The sequence below is a fragment of the Hoplias malabaricus genome, chromosome Y (assembly GCF_029633855.1).
Source record: "Hoplias malabaricus isolate fHopMal1 chromosome Y, fHopMal1.hap1, whole genome shotgun sequence".
In the NCBI taxonomy this organism is placed as follows: Eukaryota; Metazoa; Chordata; class Actinopteri; order Characiformes; family Erythrinidae; genus Hoplias; species Hoplias malabaricus.
In genome coordinates, this window is record NC_089820.1 from 5,425,976 (window position 1) to 5,447,500 (window position 21,525).

Sequence of the window (21,525 nt, forward strand, 5' to 3'; positions counted from 1 at the left end):
ACCAAATAAAAACATCCTGGTAAGCATCACCAAAAAGGTCGTACAAGTGACCTAAGTAGCTGGCTCGGCCAACTCTGTAATGTACCTCACGATGTCCAAGTTGTTGAGTTGTCTCAAGACATCTGAAAGATGAGCTAGAATCCTTGAAAGAATGAATAAATGAATCACTGTTGTTCCAGGTTTTCACTGGCAGGGGAGGAGCCATTTGACCTGAGACAGAGTACACTGTGTATAGGGCTACAATAGAGTGCACAGTGTCGGATCCGAGACACAGGATGAGTATTTTAAAGCAGGAACACCATGGTACGCTGCGTTCTGGGACCTTCAAAGTTCTGCAGTGTTGTGCTAATAACTAATGCTAGCAGGAGACAACACTATCAGGCAGCAGGATCTCCGGAGCTCAAACGAACAGAGGCAGCCTTGTTTCTGCGCCAGTATTACACCCTTCCTCACCCTCCCTCGACATCTTCCAGGAGCACATCTGCTGTGGCCATGCTCCAGGAAGCTGAGAGACGCATGGTGTTAACAATCACTGCTACTTGCCTTATCCATCCTCCTACCATCCAAAACACTGCAGTACACACAGCTCTAGCAGACTGAGAGGTCTCTGTCGTTAACACTATTACCAGAACATATGAAGCCAAATAACTTACATAGTCTAAACATAATAGAGCACTGAGAATGTGGAAGAAAAACTCTCATTAGGTACATAACTCCAAATCATCACTGTGCTCCTATGTGTGTGTATGTGTTGCTATGTACTATGTCTTAATTTAATCTTTTAGGTAGTATGCCAAGGTAAAGCACTTCTGATCACTTAAATATCTGTATGTTTTATTCTGCATGTCATTCACAGCAGATTAACAGAATTTGTGGAGGATATGTTCATTTCTAGGTCAGGATAGTGGTGCTGCAGATAATGTGGCTGCCACACAGCTCCAGGGTTCTGAGGTTGTGGATTCTAAACCCACCTTGGGTCTCTGTTTGTGAGGAGTTTTTTGTGTTTTCCCTGTGTCTATGGGGGTTTCCTCCAGGTGCTCTGGTTTCCTCCCACAGACCATAAATACATGTTGGTATGTGGACTGGCTGTGCGAAACTGTCCACAGGTGTGAGGGGCTTGCACCTAGATTTTTTGTTGGTGTTTTACATTTACATTTACATTTATGCATTTGGCAGACACTTTTATCCAAAGCGACTTACAAAAGAGGATCTAACATTCGAACTACAGCACAAATTATACAAAATACCTTACATTAAGTGCAATGTGCCAGGAAGTAATAAGTGCATTAAAGAAAGACATTCAGTGCAAAAGATACTCTCGGAAGAGCTGGGTTTTCAATGATTTCTTGAATGCGGAGAGGGTTCCTGTTGCTCTGATAGTGCTTGGAAGCTCGTTCCACCAGCGTGGTACCAGAGATGAGAATAGCCTCGACTGACCTGTACGGGGGGTTGGTCGTGTTAGTTGGTGCTCCTTTGAGGAACGGAGAGGGCGGGCGCTAACGTATGGTTTTAAGAGTCTATTGAGGTAGATGGGAGCAGAGCCAGTGAATACTCTGAAGGCCATCATTAGTGATTTGAATTTGATGCGAGCAGCTAAGGGTAGCCAATGCAGCTCAACTAAGTGTTATTTGAGCCTCAATGTTGATTTTTTCTTTTTGGACTTGATCATGACTTGGTTTTGTTGTCAATTTTATTAGCTAGGTCTTGACTCGACTTAGTACAGTTATGAGCTTCTATTGAGTTTGAAAAAGGTTGTATTGCATACAGTATGCACCTGCATTGACTTAATGCAGAGAACTGTGTCGCTCTGCAGTTACACCACCAAAACACCAGGGCTGAATCAAAAACTTCTTCCTAGTAGTAGTAGTAGGAAGTAGTAGGACTAAAATACTAAATGGGGCAGAGCGTAGTTTACATGCTGTCTCTGGAAAAAACAAAAACAAAGCTGCCACATTTATCCAGTGGCATAGGGTTTGTGTTTACACAGAGCCTAAGCGTTTTCATATGGTGTGTGGGCATTTAGCCTGCAAGAAATGGCTTTCCATTCCAGACCTGACAGGCCAAAGAAATGTATATTTTCTTAATTTTCCCTGAATAACCTCCTAAACACAATTACAACTTCATGATGAGCAGAGTCAAAAATACTGGATAAGGGAATACCCAAGGTCCACAACTGTTGATGAATGAATGTACGATGTATGAATGCCTTGGGTCTTTAGCTGTTGCTCCTTGCCCTAGACCTAGAATATCAATGTCCTCTTTATTTTGGTGTCACACTTGATCCAACTAAAATACACAAGACAGGGCTACTCCAGGATCTGGAAAAGAAGACAGTTGTAAAATGCAAGGGCAACCCATTCCCCTCCAACGTGGCACATGCCTCAGACTCCTAACCTCCCAAAAGGCAGTGAAAGCTGGCCATGGCGAATCAGGCTCTGCCTCCAAGCAGCTTACTAGGCAACAGATGTCAATGGTTACAGTTGCCATGGATACAGGCAGTGTGGAGGGATGGAGATGGAGCAGCGTCGTGAGCTGGGAAGGTCCCCTACCAGGCACCACCGATACCCTGAGGACTACACACTTACACACACACAAATACACACGTGTCTTTCTGTCTGTCTCGCTAACCCTTTTTCTAAGCTAAACCAGATTATACTGATTAAATTGCAACACAGAGAGGCAGAAGCTGCAGGGGAGGAATGGAGGAAGCAAGGAAGGAGGGAGGCAGGCAAGGAACAGGAACGCAATTTCAGGCTTTTTTTGAACCCTACTGTCCTAAGGTCGACTAATCAGCCCCAGATGTCAGGGGAGTTAGAGAGGGAGAGCGAGCCAGCAAGCGGAGGAATGTTAATGTGGAATGTGTTAGCGTTAGCAGAAGGAAGAGGTTGTAGTAACAGGCAGATTGTCCCTATATTTACTTCAGCACATGCCCTCAGAACAGCTTTTAAACCCTTGAACGGCAGGCTCAACACCAAGCTGTAGATTTTACTCCAATATTTTAGAAGACATCTTGTCTCTACGGCTGCAACGATGAACCGACATAAATGAAAACATCCATTCAAAAATTTGTCAACATGGAATTTCACTGTCGGTGAGTCCTTAATATTTATCTGCAATACACTCCAGGTAGGGGCAGTATCAACTGAAGTTAGCAGCAGTCTCCCAGATGTAGCTGCGCAGATGCAGCATGCGATGTAAACACATGTGATTTAGCTTGGCTGTACTGGTTTTGTCATTTCATTGTAATTTTAAATGACAAACAAGACGTCTCATGCCAAAAATAATAAAAAATAAAATAAATAAATAAATATATAAAAAATAAAATTAAATTAAAAAACAGAATGCATTCTGGGCAGAAATACAAGCCTGCTGCCCTGTTCCACCTTAAATTGTGCTCTGTACCATTCTGTCTCTCCTAATGGTTTTCATTCAAACACATTTTCCTTCGTGCTACAGAAACTATTTTAAATTAATAAGCCTCTTAATTTAAGGCGTTACTTTTGGTCTATGTAGCAAATATCCCACAAAAACAACACAGATTCCCTTTTAAACATAAAACCTAATACAATAAATATATTAATCTCACATGATGATTTTACTCGAGAGAGAGCAAAACAAAGCTTTTTCTTGTCAAATGTTTCTTGTACATTTAGGTCTATTTTTGTCTAACCGTTTTTCCAATTAGTCAATCATCAAATCAACAGATTACTTGATTAATAAACATACAAGTGCGTTCAAGTGTTAGGAAATACTGCCCCAGAGTGTCTCATCCGTCTCAGTGATCATCCAGGCTGCTGAAAAGCTTCCTCCCGTCCAAACGCCTTTTGTGTTGTTGGTCAGGAAAATCAGCAGCAAACCCAGAGGTCCTGATAATGGATCTGGGAGTAGACATTATCTGGGAATGTGTGTGGCCTCCCAGACTCCAGCTCTCTCTCCCTCTCTCTGTCTCTTAAACAGTCTCTCTCTATCTTTTTAATTAAGAGGTCAGTGGCTGATAGAGCCGGTGGAGGATGTGAGCTAATGAAAACAACTCGCTGCCGAGCAGAGCACTGATACAGTTACACAATGGAACTGTTACAGGTTCAAAATTCCCCAGTTTGCTGCACCTATTTATTCTTACCTTTCTTGTTGGCCACTTCATCTGTTGCTGTACTATTTATCACCCCCCCCCACCGTACCCCATTCATCACTGGGCTGCTATTGTCCAGATGTGTTTTGGGAAGGTGGATTATTCTCAGCACCTACATAGTAGTTTGTGTAATGCTGTACTATATACATACATGGGGGCTGCTGACAGGATGAAGTATTCCACTACCTAATAATATTCAGACATGGACTCTGCAGTCAGAAACTGACCATTGCACATATATACAACACTTATACTACTGTGCAAAATCTTGGCATGGTGCTTGTATAAATTTACTTAAAAATGATTAAATGTGTTGTGAGCGAGTGTGAAGAACATTTGCAGATATTCTCGCATGATCGCATGGATTTGTTAAAGCAACAGCACATTTGATTTAAAATAATGAAGTATTTATTAAATGATGTACAACTAGATATTTCATGATAACCTCAGAAAATACTGGAAAACCACGAGGAGAGATTTGGAAAGAGTAAAATCAACTCATTCACACACAGAACATCACTAATTACTGTAATAATATTATTTTATTTGTTTTAATATAATATTACATGTTTAAAAATCTCATCTTCTCAGGTGCCTGAACCTTTTGCACAGCACTGTACAAACTCCATAGAAAAGCATTAACCAAAGATGATGTTAAAGCTCTTAGTCTTGGGCTGTGGAGCTCCATCTAATATCTTTGGGATCAGTCTGAGTGCCACATCTAATCATTTATAATCAGTTCCTGACTTCACTAATGATCTTGTGACTGCCATCAAATCCTCAATGCAATGTTCTTACATCAGGAGTAAAGAGTAAAGTTACTGCAACCTAACCACACACTGAATCAGCCGTAACACAGTGACACTGATGTGGTGGTGGTGTGTTAGTGTGTGATGTGCTGGTACGAGAGGATCAGACACAGCAGTGCTGCTTGAGCCCAAGTGTCACTGCTGCACTAATAATAGTCCTCCAACTAAAAACATCCAGCCTCCTGTGTCCACTGATAAAGGACTAGAGGATGAGCTACACAAACAGCAACAGATGAGCTTACTGTCTCTGACTTTACATCTACAAGGTGGACGAACGGTGTAGGTGAAATGGGGCTAACAAATTATTCACAGCAACAAATGGACTACAGCCTGTACTACAAAATAGAGATCATAAAATGGACAGTAAGTGTAGAAACACAGAGGTCATTTTTGTGTCATGGCTAATTAGAGTATAAGGTATATAATTGAGTAACAGCATATCCATAAATGGCTTTATAGAAGCCAGGGCAAGGGCATAAAAAGCTTCTTTTCTTTCTCTCCACAGGTAACCATGGAGATTACAAAACCTTTCAGCACTTGGGGATCTTAATCAAAAGCCGTGTGGCCACAATGACCCCCAGAAGGTTCACGGGAAAGTCGTTGCTTTTAACAATCCTGCTAATGGGTGCATCTATCCGGAGAGAGAGTGCAACACTGAGGGTATGATTATCGATTTCGGCCTTTAGTTAGCCAACGTGCAGCAGCAAACACAAAACAGACCACATATTCCTGATGACTGCTGTCAGAAAAAACGAACACCATCTCTTCACAACATCAATCATCCAAAGCCTGAGCTCCCACCGCAACAACATCCTCTCTGAAAGCCCCGAGATGGGATTGTTAAAGCTTAGCTCAAATGCTTTCCTGATAATTTTAAAAATAAAGGTGTCTAAAAGGGATCCACATTTGGGTTCCTAAAAGTCCGACTTGTTTGTGGGCTTCTAAAGAACATTTACTGTAGGTGAGTTGAGCAAGTGCATAGAACCATATTTTAATGTAAAGGTTCTATATGATTATAAAATATATGCACAACAATATATCCATCTCTTTAAACCCTGACACAAATCTCCTAAAAGGTAAAGTTCTTCAGGGATCTTTATTAAACAAATGGTTCTATATAAAACCATGAACACTTATAGAGCCTTTTGCATGATTAAAAGGTTCTTTGCATTGTGAAATGGTTCTTCAAATTGATATAGAAAGTGCTATAGATGGTTCTATATAGCACGTTTTAGAAAAAATTGTTCTATATGGCACCAAATAAGGTTCCTATATTGTTATTAAAGCAAACTTGGTGTTTCATTTTCTAAAACGTGCTAAATAGAACCATATATAGCACATTCTCCATCAATATGAAGAGGCCATTTATGATGCAAGAACACTTTAAACATTCAATAGGTCCTTAGTTTAGCTAGCTACCATTTTCTTACATAAAGAACCCTTTAAGAACCATAATTTCATAATTTCCATAATGTCTCTGAGTCCCTAGAAGAACCATTTGATGTACTCTTAATACCTTAACTGTGTTAGAGATCCAACGGTTAAGAACCATTTCAAGACTTGAAGAACCGTCACACAATGTTAAGGACACTTGTGCTGGAGTATTGCCATAGAAGAACAACATTGGTTTTCCTAAGAAACCTGGGTAAAGGAAGTGTTTGAGAGGGAAGAAACTTTGTAAAGATTGAAGGACCTGGAAATTAGGTAAAAGGTACTAGAAAGAACCCTAGAATTTGTAGAGAGACTTCATTTTAGGTTCAGGTTCCTCACACTCTCAAATCTTTGGTTTTTTTTTTTCTAATATGTTTTGTGAGAACCAATATCCCTTCTAGGGAATCAATCAATGAGTCCTTTGAAAATGCGGTTCCTTACCAATTTAAGGGTTCTGTTTAGAACTTCTATAGTATGTGGAGGTCTTTTCAGACATCAGCATCTACTGAAAGGTTATTTAGGGAGCCAAATGTGATTCTTTTGACCTTCACTCTGTCCTGGGTGAACCCCCTAGTGCCCAATGCAGGTGGACGGTCGTTCCTGGTGGAGAGTACACTGTGTGCCTTTATGTATTAATTGAGTGTTGAATGGAATGGCGTTCTGTGCAGTGTTGATTGTAAAGGCACTATATCAGTGTAACTATGAATAAATTAATTTAAAACTGTTGAGCAGTACTTCTAAATATCACTACTTTCTGCTGGTACTTCTGCAGAACAGGCAGACACCTTTCTTCACTGATTTAATGGACGACCCTGCACTAATGCTGCTTAAATGGATCTCTTCCTTTGTGCCACTGGGCCTTTCAAAAATGAATTAGAATGGATCGAACAGGTAAAACTATTCTACCCAAAGCCCAGGAGACTTTTGAGTAACCCTAAATTGCAACAGCATCCCTGAGTGTAGGAAGTGCACTCTTATATTAAAGTTTATATATATATATATATATATATATATATATATATATATAAACAGAGAAACCGTACTGGTAAAGTAGAGTGCTGTTGCCCTACCTCAGTAATGAGGGCAATGGTATTACTCATTAAACTACACTAACTAGAAATTTCATTTGTCCTGGTTAGGTCTGAGAGCCTGGAAATCCAGCCACACTTTAATAGTATAATAATGAACATATTCATCAAATCTAATTCAGACCCATTGTTAAGCCTATTTTACCCTGTTGTGTTCTATTTATCCCACTGACATAGTAGCAAAAATGGACTTTATCTACAGCTTACAGCACTAAGATATTAAGACTGCTATCAAAATATAAGAACTAAACTTTTTGACACAAAGTCTATATTAATAATTAGGGAGAAAAAGGCCTAGTGCTGGGCAATATGACTGCAAATCAACATCATGATTAATTGAACGTTTTACCTTGATTATGATTATGAACCATTATTTTGTGTTTGATTTTTGCCCTGAATTGCCAAGGCTTGTACTGTAAATATGCTTGTAATGTAAGCATTAAAGCTGGGATATATTTTATTAACATTGCTGGGGATTTGTCAATCTCTTTTTAAGACAAACAATATTTAGTGATGTGACTGCGTTTCAAGTGTTGAAAGAAACTGGGGGCGTTAAATTTGGTCACTGAAATTGTTTTGTTGTGAGTTTTTATATATGACTTCTTCATGTTTAGTGTGAGCTTTACAAAAATAAAAACACGTCCAAATGACAGACACAGCATTTTTTCTCTGGTAAAAGCTGCTCGGTTGGCCTCAGTGTTTGGGTGCTCCTCCATGTTGTTTCAGTGTGGTAGACTGGATGGGACAGAATCAAGTGACTACCTGAGTGGTTGTATGGTTTAAAGGGGACAGTAGAGAATTAACTAAACAAAGAATAAACAGAATTAAAAACAAAAACTGATTTAATTGTTATAGGCAAGATTTTGTCAATAAGAAGTTCTGAATCGATTTCACTTAATTTTCTAAAAAAAACCCACAGTTTTATACAGACATGACCACTTAAATTCAGCATCAAGTGTCAAACAAGTGTCAAAATATATCCCTAAATTACTGAAATCATTATAATGTGTGGCACCTCATTTTATGGGTCATTGCCTTATTGAATTAATGCTATTTTCTGAGGACTAGTAAAAACAAAGATTCCTATGTAGTGAAGAGGGGTTACCGTAAGCATCCTGACGTGTTCTTGAAAACCGTGGTCCACTCCGCGTCACGAGGCTTGGAGTCCTCATTGGGCTCAGGCTCCCACCCGGAGTGTGGGATGATAACTTCATTGGTCATAGTCTGAAGGCCATGGTTAATGATCACCATCTTCAGTGGCTCGTAGGACGATAGATTCCACAATGTTCCTGTCAGAACCGAGAGTGAGAGAGGCTAGACTTAAAACCCTAAAGTATTCCTTTACAAATATGTTTCCATGCACATAGCTGCCTTTGTTTTGTTTAGTTATTTTTATTTCTTTTAGTTTTCAAACTAGCTTCCACACAAATGGTGCGGGGGCTGGGGAATTCTGGGAAGAGAAAGCTGGGAGTGCCCAAGAACAATCCATATAAACACACACACCTGTAAGAATACATTCAAATAAGTGTAATGTGCATAACTCAGAGACTATCCTTCTTTTTTTGCCCCATTTCCAGCCAAAACTGCAATTAAGTTCAGTCTTTAAATCTATGATGTTTACTTCTCTACTGGAAGTTTGTACATTGCTAGTTTTTGGTGAAAAAAAAAAAATTACCCCATGGGGTCCAGCCAGTGGTCTATATATCAACACAACACATGAACCCACTGTAATCTTTCCAGTCTGTTTCTAACACATCACCCTTCCCTTTTCCACCCATATCAGTGTTTTCCCACTTGGAGCCAGCTGAGTCCACAAGGTCAGGAACTCTTCAAAATCTAAAAATATCCCAGCATCCCCTGCAGCAGAGCTGGGTCCAAAAAACAAAAATGAAAAAAAAAAACATGTCTAAGGTCATTGGTCACATCTGCTGATATGTTCATGCAATTGAACCATACTACATCACCCTTGGTGTGAGGATACATTGGCCTGCAGTTCCAGGCCGGCATTGGACACACTCTATTTTAAAATAGATAAATATTACCTTTGTTTGATCCTGAATACATTCTCACTGTTCAAATGAAAACCTATTTTTTTGTGGATTTTTAATTTACTACATCATTTGAACATTGTGTGAGAATTTCATGATGAATGGACTGATAGAAATGCTCCAAAATTACATCATATAAAATCATATTACACTGACTTCCATTTAAAGTTAAGAAGGTTTGTTCCTTCTCCTGTAAGGTTTCTATTTTTAAGATACATGTTTTGGACTTCTTGTTATGCTAACCACCATGTCATATTAGAGATTTCATGGCACCAAAAAATAACCCAAAGCAAAATTATGAAAATGGTCAAACTTCCTGTTGTTTCATAAGCAGGGGGACCATGAATTAAAAAGAGATCCATTTGGATATGAACCAACCTGGTCAGCCTGACCATGATCAGCAGTGGTCAATGCTGTAAGGATCACATTTCTGAGTAAATTTGTTCTACTTTGTAGGGCATTATTGTCAATGCTGGAGGTTGAACCATGGGACAAGAGCCAGAACAAGGTAATTAAGCCCCCACTGAGCCATCAAATCCACTCCACTGCCTTTAATGACCCATGGTGCAAAATAGAATAGACGACTGCATAACTTTCCCTGGCAAACAAGGCTATAACTTTGTTTGGTAATCAATGCTGCTCTTTTCAACAGTAGCCCTGCTTTTTATAACCTTGTATAGGATCAGTCATTATGTATGGAAATACGTTTTTACAGTTATTGCCTTGTATGTGCACAGATGATTAGCATATATTGAATCAGTATGTCCTCTTAGATACTGTGAGGATAAAAAAATAATATCCTTGACATAAATAAAATTCTGCAAACCAAACCATGTGGGAGCCACCCGAAATAAAGCCAACCAGTAAATCTAAATATTTACACAAGACTAAGAAAAGCTATAAAAAACCCTCAGCATTGCACAATGGGAAAAAGAAAAACAACCCAACCCCAAATTCTCAAATGGCCTCTTGGTTATGGAACTAGTGAAATCATAATTGAATCTATGCAGATTTTATTCAAACCCTAGAATATAATTGAAAAGGCATTATTAGTGCATAAATGAAATCTTTAAATGAAACCCAAGATATTACTATTTCGTCAATGTCAATAGTTAATTCAATTAACAGATACCACTTTATTAATAACCTCAGTAGGGACTCTATTGCTTGTAAACAGTGGATGTTGGTCTGTAAACAACATCATTAAGCCCTCCAGAAGAGTAGAAGATTCTAGTCTGCACATAACTCCAGTAAATCTACATATGAGACAGAAGTTCATAACAAACCTGAAAACAAAATATCTAGCTTATTTTTTTTGGCATGGGTGCCTTATTGGGTCCAGATTGTCTGGCTTCACAGCATTATACTCCAATATGTTTCTCTGCTCCTGTGCTCAAATTTTCATTTAATTCATACACAGATCATATACAAGCTTCAGTAACCATCTTATTTCACTCGTGTTTTGTTTTAATGTGTAAAAGACTACAGACACAAGCCACATATTACAAGTCCCCCCCCCCCGTGTTTACAGAGTAAATAATCTGATCCCTCTGGCCCTATGCTCTGACAGTGGAACAGATTCTTGGAGGATAATGTTTAATCACGAATGTCTAATTATTTCTCTGATTTAACTTAAAGTTTAATAAAGATGTACTCCTTGTCTGAAACTGCACTAATTTTCAGGGAGCTATAAGGTTCATTTCCCTGTCAAATCAGTCCAAGATCTTGATGTAGTATAATTAGTTTTATTATCCCTAATATGCACTATGTATTGGGACTTGACAAAGATGAACAGAATTCTGTTTACAGACTTTCAGCATTCATTCGTTCATTGTCTGTAACTGCTTATCCAGTTCAGGGTCGTGGTGGGTCCGGAGCCTACCCGGAATCACTAGACGCAAGACAGGAACACACCCAGAGAGGGAGCCAGTCTTTTACAGGGAGACATACAGGGGTTGGACAATGAAACTGAAACACCTGGTTTTAGACCACAATAATTTATTAGTATGATGTAGGGCCTCCTTTTGTGGCCAATACAGCGTCAATTCATCTTGGGAATGACATATACAAGTCCTGCACAGTGGCCAGAGGGATTGTAAGCCATTCTTCTTGCAGGATAGTGGCCAGGTCTCTACGTGATGCTGGTGGAGGAAAACGTTTCCTGACTCGCTCCTCCAAAACACCCCAAAGTGGCTCAATAATATTTAGATCTGGTGACTGTGCAGGCCATGGGAGATGTTCAACTTCACTTTCATGTTCATCAAAACAATCTGTCTTGCTGTGTGTATTGGTGCATTGTCGTCCTGATACACGGCACCGCCTTCACGATACAATGTTTGAACCATAGGATGCACATGGTCCTCCAGAATGGTTCGGTAGTCCTTGGCAGTGACGCGCCCATCTAGCACAAGTATTGGGTCAAGGGAGTGCCATGATACGGCAGCCCAAACCATCACTCATCCACCCCCATGCTTCACTCTGGGCATGCAACAGTCTGGGTGGTACGCTTCTTTGGGGCTTCTCCACAACTTAACTCTCCCGGATGTGGGGAAAACAGTGAAGGTGGACTCATCAGAGAAAAATACATGTTTCACATTGTCCACAGCCCAAGATTTGCGCTCCTTACACCATTGAAACCGACATTTGGCATTGGCGTGAGTGACCAAAGATTTGGCTATAGCAGCCCGGCCGTGTGTATTGACCCTGTGGAGCTCCCGACGGACAGTTCTGGTGGAAACAGGAGAGTTGAGGTGCACATTTAATTCTGCCGTGATTTGGGCAGCCGTGGGTTTATGTTTTTTGGATACAATCCGGGTCAGCACCCGAACATCCCTTTCAGACAGCTTCCTCTTGCGTCCACAGTTAATCCTGTTGGATGTGTTACGTCCTTCTTGGTGGTATGCTGACATTACCCTGGATACCGTGGCTCTTGATACATCACAAAGTCTTGCTGTCTTGGTCAAAGATGCGCCAGCAAAACGTGCACCAACTATTTGTCCTCTTTTGAACTCTGGTATGTCACCTATAATGTTGTGTGCATTGCAATATTTTGAGCAAAACTGTGCTCTTACCCTCTGCTAATTAACCCTTCACACTCTGTTCTTACTGGTGCAATGTGCAATTAATGAAGATTGGCCACCAGGCTGCTCCAATTTAGCCATGAAACCTCCCACACTAAAATGACAGGTGTTTCAGTTTCATTGTCCAACCCCTGTATACACTTACACTTGTGGACACTTTTGAGTCTCCAATCCACCTACCAATGTGTTTTTTGGACTGTTGGAGGAAACTGGAGCACCCAGAGGAAACCCACTCGGACATGGGGAGAACACACCAAACTCCTCACAGACAGTCACCTGGAGCGGGACTGTTTACAGACATGTTGCAGATGAATGTGTCAGGGATCCATACTTAGATTTCTTTAAATGGGACATTTAACTGAGGGCTAAATGTGTTGAAGAAACAATAAAAACAGTTAAATATCACAGTTTTTATGAGTAATGAGCGAGTGCTCAATATGATGGCTACTACGCACAGCGAAGTCACCTGTAAAACAGATACAAGAAAAAAAAACTCTTGAGGAACTGTGATGATTTAAAGCCCTGGAATCTTTCAGGCAGCTGGTCTGATAGGGTTAAATCAATATGGAATTTCACTGGGAATCATAAATCATTTTATAACCCATAATAAACACAGGCTGCTCTCTGATGTCACCTCTGTTCAGTTCTTGTTCGCCAAATTCCTCTCAAATCAAATCCAGAAGGGGTCCAGTGACATAATTGAGCAACAGTGGCCTGAAGGGGGTGTGTGTGGGGGGGCGGGGGGCTCTCTCTTCAAGTGTGGAGCCTTATTGGGTTTGCCGTTTCCTGCTCATCATTGCAGCCTCCCAAGCTAATTCGATCTGCGACACAGTAAACGACACGCTGCTTTTATAGGCTATTCTGTTAGAGCTGCAGTTATGGCCTTACTTTCCGCTGCCATCAATCACAAACACAGCATGACGCACAGTGTGTGAGGGTGTTTGTGCAAGCGTGTGTTTTTAAGACTTTTCAAGCAGTTGTATGTTTTCAGGGCAAGAAATGTTCTGGTTTTGGAGAAGCTGACAAAAACAGGGGTAAACTAGGGTGACCAGGGTATTGTGGTTTTCAAAAAAAAAAAAAAACAGGACACTGGACAAGTTGGAAACATGGCACGGGACAGGGTGGGGGGTATGTAAAAAAAAAAAAAAAAGTTGACACATGCATCCATAACCATGCTGCTAGGTTGTTGAACATTAATACACAAACAGATACACTACCAAAACAACAACATAACAAATACCTTTATGGCTAGATTCCTTTCCATTCAACATTTGGCCCTAAATATTAATAAAAAAGAAACTATTATATATATATATTCCCCGTCAGTTCCTGACAGTTTCTGATCTTCTGATCATGCAAACCCTGTTACTTTCTGTTCATACCAAACTATGAACTATGAAACTGAAGCACTGTAGCGAAATGACTATTGGAATGACTTTCAAGCGGCTGGTTTATACCAGAAAACTCTGATTATGGCAGGAACTGACAAGATTACATTTTAATGGATTCTGTTTTGCAAAATATAGAGCAGAATACAAAAGCCTCATGGATCACCACAATGGCTCCACACATAAAGAAGAGATTTAACAACTTTTAACACATTTCTGCTTGAGGCTCTAGAAAACATACAGTAAGGTTTTGTCCAGTTCGGCTGAAGACCACTTGGAACGAAACCGTAGTGAGGTAAACACCTGAAGACTCAAGAAGCAAAGTGTGTCCCGACTCTACTCTCAACTCTCCGACCCCTTTAACGCTTGAACCCTCACCCCTTTTTACTCACCTACAACAACGTCATCAAACTTCATCAAAGTGCACACTTCAAGGAAAGGTTTAGGGCTTAAGGCAAGAACTTGGATGGGGAATGCCTGCAAAATCTCAGACATGTCTGGGAAAAAGGAAAATAGGAAAATATAGATTCTAGAACTGTACTGAATAAACAACACTATTTATCCAAAATATGCAGCCTCAGTAGAGTTTTGAAGCTTGTTCTGTTCAACTGTGTGGAGATCCAATGATTGCAAAGGTCTTAGCCTAGAATTGACATCATATTCATAACCAACAAACCACTCAATTACCCCTTGGTTCCTGAGGATAGGAGCATTGTCATCCTTTATAATAGAATAAAAGTGATCAGTCTGAATAACTTTCATAGGTCAAGTGCCAGAAAATGAGAGCAAAAACAGAGGCACCCTCAGTGTAGGGGTCATTCATTCAAACCTGTATCTTTCTCTTGGTTTACACCACACATGCACTCAGTTGGTCATTTATAGACAATATGGGGAAAGATGGCTCATGTGACCATTTCTTTCCATGTTTCTGTTAATCAAGCTTCTTTCAGCTTCACCACAGAACTCTCAAATGCGCCATTGTCGTTTCTAATGAGGGGTTTATTCCCTGCAGCTCCTCAGTCATTTCACTCTTTATTTAACAGCGGACGATGCCACAGTCTGATCACGTCCAGCTCTGACATTCTCAGTCACCTGAGGAACAGCTTCTCCTACAAATCACACTAATGTATGAGCATCAGACTAATTGATAGCATGTTTCTGACCACAGTTTCCAGCACTGTTCACTGATGTCATTCCCACAGATCTAAATACAGATGTCACGTTAATCACTGTTCCAATTAAAACACAAGCCAGCTGAAAAGTCTGTGATTGAAGCGTTTGCCATTTGAGCCCCAGTAATGAATCATTTCGAGGTCAACTTGGCTTGCTCTGAATATTATACAAGCCATAGAACACTGTAGGGTGTTAACTTCTTAATTGTTCCATGTGGTCTGGAAACACCTGTGCTTATGTTGCTCCACTCATTTATTCAGGTGTGCTAAACCGTGACTGTATTACTGTGTTACATTATCCTTAATCAGAAAGGAATTGAATGAGGAGAGTCATGTGGCCTCAACAACACCTCCAGTGTCAAAGCTCCAGGCTTTTTTGTCAGTATGCGTTCTTGTGTGTTCTTATGTTCTTGCTTGATATCTTCCACTACTGAAGTTTCATTCCAATACTCAAGAACACAAACGCAAGAACGATTAAAGTACCTGAATGTTGTTCGTGCTCTACCCAAGATATCGAAGATCCATCAGTTAAAGATTTGCCAAAAAGAATGACCTGAAAGTCCCATCAATCACCGCTGCATCATGAATTTACACTTGTCAGGTGACACAAGTATGTTCATCTAGAGAACACAGGTCCATAGAGAAACAGCCTCAATGTTCCCCCTGGCATAGGGCACAGGCAGTGTCATGGCTTCTCTGTAAACCCCTTAGCCCTACCACTTAGTCCTACCCCTCCATTTCACCTAGGGTTAGGGGTGTCTCAATTCTTTTTGAGAAAGATGGGTAGGGCTGAGGTGGTGGGCTAAATTCTCCTAGAAACAGAGATTTTTCAAGGACACACTACAAATGAAGGGCTATAAACGCCTTGTGAGTCTCTGGCAAGAAGTGACCAAATAATGCTATAGATGCCCAAATTTTCCCCTTAAAAAATGATAATCAGTGTAGTTTAATGTAGTTTATAACAAGCATTAAACATTGCTAGCCGTATGACAATGTCTCAGAATCGATGGAACTAAAACTTTTGAACAAAACAGATGCCAAATAAGCAGCTGAATTCAGCTTCATATCACAGAGAGTTAGGAGTGGGCGATGATATACAATTGTTGAATGTTTTTGTAGGAATTCGATGATCTTATTTCCAGTATGTTAAAGTTCAGCAATACTTTTCTGATAGTGTTGCAGTCTGACAACAGACCACTGCTGAAGTGCTGCTCTTATTTTGGTTCTGATGATGTATCACGCTCTTGTAAGGTTGTCCTGTTTAGTTCTGGAAGATTCTAACTACTCCACTTTGTAACTTTGATGTCTGTTTATTTAAATAGCAACTCCATTTTTATTAAAAGCTGCAACGTCAGCAACAATGAAGAGATTGGCCAGCTCCTACAGGAAGGAAACTCTTACATACCAAAGCAGCTGGCCTCACAGGGAAGGTCTGCTGTCTAGGCTTTTTCAAGGAACAGAATGAAAAAGTTTCAGCTATGCATGACCACTAGACTTGGCCTATTTTTAAAAAAGCCTGCAATTATATTTAATTGTGGCCTGGTGTGCCCAGTTTCTTAGGCCACTGTACGGCAATGTTATGTGGGGTTTTGTTTTCATAGGGGCCTTGTGAGCTAAAACCATATGGCCATCCTGGGCTGAGGCTAAAGCCTGGAGACGCCGGGTCCTCCTGCTTGTGGGGAGTGAGCTATTTTTAGTCCAGACTGAAAGGCCTGTTGTGCTGTAAAAGTGATTGTTGGAGGCAAAGCCACCCTTTGGTACATCCACACCAGTAGTTCAAGTGGTTGAGGGAGGAGCTCTGAGAACTGGTCCTGAATCAGTTTCACCTTCTCTACTAAACCGCAGTCTTGGAAGTGAATGGCTAAACTGGTACTTAAGTTTTACCATATCTCTATATGATGCCACACCTGTGCAACTGTCAATAGAAGCCAGTGCTGCAAGATCTTCAAAGTCTCTTTCAAAGGCAGGCAGGATTAACGACTTCTGTCAGTTTGATCCTCTGAGGTCTGAGTTCTTTTAGGATGCCGGAAAATTGCTTAAAATCAGCGAGCGGATGATGTAACCCACCTTCGGAAGCTTGACCTTTTTTTGAGTAATACCTTCAGCTCACAACCAGACAAAATATCCCGCTAACCGTGATAAAAATATTTAGAATACTTATATATACTTCTATATTGGCAAATCCTCATACAGTCACTTCACTTTTACACAAGGCTCTATAAAATGTCACGTAATGTAATTTTATTCCACCTCCGAGAAATGCATATTGAAGTTTGTGGCTCGGTGAAGGAGTTGGTGTTGGAGCTAATGCGGGACTGTGCACTGAATTAAGAGTCAATCTTTGACTACATTACACGCTGGTGTTTCTCATACAGTAACTCCACATACTAGACAGCATTCATTAGAACCTTTGGCTATATATTGTCAGTGGTGGACAGTAACGAAGTAAACGTAATTCGTTACTGTACTTAAGTACTTTTTTGTGTATCTGTACTTTACTGAAGTAATTCCATTTTGGGCTACTTTTTACTTTAACTCCACTACATTTTAAAGTCAAATGTCGTACTTTTTGCTCCACTACATTATAAGCTGTCCCTTTTGGTTTATGGGTGAATAAAACTGAAATGTGTCTAAAAAAATCTGCCTGCTCCACACAGCTCTCTCCATGACAAACAGTGGCTCATTGCTAGGATTTGAACAAACAGTCGCCGTGCTTAAAAAAGTGAAAGTATCTCTCCACATAAAACCAATAAAAGGCAGACTTTGTTTTTATCAACAGCCAATTTGAGACTGTAAGTAATCAGTCTTTCAGTTCTTAGAACCGTTATGAATGAACAAAATGACTTATACAGTTTGCTATTTGGCTGTATTTGAGTCATCAGTTAACTACTAATCATTCATATGGTCTATGGATCTGTAGATGTCACAAATCACTCACCGAGGGTGAGAGTCAGTTGGAGATTTATTAAACACAACATGTGAAGTAAGGTCAAAACCAGAAGAAATATTCCAAAACCCAAACATCAGTACAGAGAGATAAACAAGTCCAAAAGACAAAAATTAATATCAGGCAAAACGTCAGAAAAACAAAACTGCAGCCTATTTAAAAAACAGGACTCAGAATTGCAGAAATCACTCAAACTATGCTCTGCAACTATGTAGACAAAACAGAGAGCTTAAATGAACACTGTGTAATATTTTTACCTTACAATTACAGCTTCAAAATCATTGTGATGCTTCACTGATCTATAATAGGGAGAATAGAGCCCCTGTCCTTGCTACTCTCACCTAAGCACTACAAAAACACCCTTTTCCTACCCTCCCTACCCAATTTCAATACAGTGCTGTAATAGTTAACTGCACTATGGGGAGCCCCAGGAGCAGGAAAAGAAAATAAATCTTGCCTTGTGTTCCTAAATGAGTAAAAAACTGTGTTATGCACAAGTGTCCTATGCCACTGTGAAACCTTATACTTGTGCGTTGGCGTCTGTGTTGCTCTACAGTTGCACCACTAAGACGCGATGAGTTACGTTTCTGGAGAGGGGTGCACATCAGGCCACAGTGCCTACGGCATAGCATGAACTGGGCTTAATACTCAGAAGACAGTGACCTCTGTTGGTTTGGAGGAGCAGCACATTGAGTGTATGTAATAGCTGATGTAACATAATGCATTGAATTTAATCTTTGGCCAATTCTGCTGTCAAATCAGTGTCAGATTCATTGATGACATTCTATTAAAAGACTGGTGAACCAAGAGTGACACTAGAGTCTTTTCACCTACAAAGTGTTAAGTGTTACAAAAATGATAATAGGACATTAGACCCATAATTCGTCATCGTACTTTTACATTCAATACTTTAGTACATGTGGAGATCTAAAACAAAGACTTCTAATTTTACTGGAGTAATATTTTACTTTTACTCAAGTACATGGTTTGTGTACTTTGTCCTGAGACTGAGGGATCCATATAACAAGACACTGTACATTGCAGATGACAAGCTCACATACAATTTAAGGTGAAAGTGGATGAATAAGACACTTGTTTCAGCTCAGCTTTGCATAGTTCCTCCACAGCTCTACCACAGTAGTGAAAGTTGAGCACGGAGAGCTGTTTAATATGGCTTCTGAGGTCATGGGATTGATCCCAGTTGACCTTTGTTCCACTGAGCAAACCATGGAATTTCCTCAGGTAGCTTGTAATCCCGTGCAAATCACTTTGGAACACACTTAAATCGATGGGTACTTGTAAACTTTTAGCCCTCTCAGGCTAACACATCCCTGTAGTCCTGGGGTTTAGCACTTCTACAGCAAAACTGAGCACAGCCTCCTTACTGGATTCCCAGCATTCCGGCAAATGTATGCCAGGTCAGACAGATCAGGCAAGTGGATTAACGCTCTGCCTGCGAGAGACAAAACCCTACTGAATTAGTTTATAGTTTATAGACATTTTTGTGTTCCACCGTTGGGCTTTAAATGGACATGTACATCCAAGCTTCTGGTCTGGAATTAGTTAACTTGTCCCACATAAAAAATAAAAAATAATGTGGCAAAGAAGGGCTGACCCAGAGTGAGACTGGCAGAAACTCCAGTTAGAGTTTACACACTTGCCCAAATGCTATCAATCATCACAGACATGTTTGCACTGGAGAAGTGGGTTTGAAACCTTACCATGGAAAAATAAAGATCTGATTGGTTGCCATTTTCTGAATTTTATCCTGATGCTGCCAAACCAATATTTAAAGGAACACTAGGCAATTTTTTTTGCCCCTGGCGCTCCCCCAGGTGTAGTTTATTTTTACAACACTGTACTGACATCAGTGGGGAGGGGGGTAGTTTCCTACCCTCCTTTAACAGTTACATAGTGCAGTTTCTTCAGTGCTGAGCCCAGAGTAACAAGAGGCTCTATTGTCCCTAATACAGGTCAATGGAATATCACAATGATTTAGAAAGTGTAATTTTAAGGTAAAAAAAAAATAAATAAATAAAAAATTAAATACAATATACATTTTGCTTTCTCAAATTATTTGGCTTCTTTGAAGTGCAGTGCATATATTTGCAATGGAGGTAAGCAGCTAATGTAGCTACATAATTGAAGAGTGTATCCAACCATTAATATCAAGAAAGCTGCATGCCTAAATCATTAGCCATGTGGCATAAACCATGTTTGAATGGACAAAAACTTTTGCTACCCTATTTAACAACTGTAGTAGCATCTGTTTCATAACAGTATGACACCGTGTCAGAAACAGCAGCATGCCTATTACATTTCAATTAACATTCATTCATTCATATTCTGTAACTAATTTATCCTGTTCGGGGTCACATTGCATCCAGAGTCTACCTAGAATTACTGGACAAAAGGGAGGAACCCACCCTGGACACACCACCAGTCCATCACAGGGCACTTCACATTTAGCCAATCACGGAGCAGTATGCTAATCACTTGTTTAATAAACATTACTTGCTAGCTACATTTGTCTCATAGCTTCAGAGCTAAACCAAAGCAGCAAAAATGTCTGTGGCCGATAAAATGCGTTGAGTTAAGATAAAAAATTGCAAATGATTTGCTGAATTATGGACAGCATTCCCTGTAAGGTCCAGAATCTCTAGATCAGGCTAAAAATAGCCATTTCCCAATATGGGAGGCCCCTGACGAAGCCCACGGTCTGGTATTAGCATGCAGCTTCCTGACTAAGCCAGCACCCAACAGTCGGAATAATGCAGGATTTAGGAATTACGAGCAGAAATGCAGGGGATGCCTCAGGGGAACTGCCATTTTTAGGCATGGCCTAGAAAAAGAGCAGCAAAGCAGCGTCAAAGCTGTGAAGTGGGAGGAGCCATCAACTGCCGCTTGGTGGATGTCTACGAATGAAAAAAAAAAAACGGGGGAAAAAAAAACAAAAAAAAAAAACACCCTGATGGAATTTGGACAGAAGCTCGACGTGATCTTAGAGTCTTAAAGGGAATTGCTATTGGCGGCCTGAAGCTATATGTGCCAGCTACTGGGAAACAGTGCTCTGAGAAAACCGCTGTTCTCAGTGAAACGGTGTTGCCAGCAGGAGAACATCTCTTATTACTGTTTTTGGTTTTTCTTTTTTTTTTTTCTCTATAGTGTCTTCTGGGGATTTTCCAACTCTGGGTGAAAACAAATCATAGTAAACACAGCCAGAAATCTGTGATTTTTTCCCCCCTCTCAGCTTCTACTTTCAAAGATGTAGATTTGGGGATGTATCTCAGGCCTGACACTGAGAAAACCTTGGTCATACCACTTATAAACTGTTGAGAGTCGGTGCGTTTTTGTCTGTGTACACCAAGAGGGTAGCTCACAAAGCTGGATTTCTTACTAAGCTAGATAACTTAGTGCCTCAGGGAACCTAAAT

The 21,525-nt window shown here is 40.3% G+C and overlaps 1 protein-coding gene across 10 annotated transcripts in view; it reads right to left on the reverse strand.

Annotated features, from left to right (window-relative positions):
• Positions 1-21,525, reverse strand: part of LOC136678065 (splicing regulator ARVCF-like) — a 293,541-nt gene that overhangs the window by 55,405 nt on the left and 216,611 nt on the right. For all 10 annotated transcript variants that reach the window (XM_066655878.1, XM_066655873.1, XM_066655872.1 and 7 more), the window contains one exon: positions 8,563-8,746. In XM_066655878.1, the coding sequence (XP_066511975.1) occupies positions 8,563-8,746 (184 nt within the window). The remainder of the gene's footprint in view (positions 1-8,562; positions 8,747-21,525) is intronic.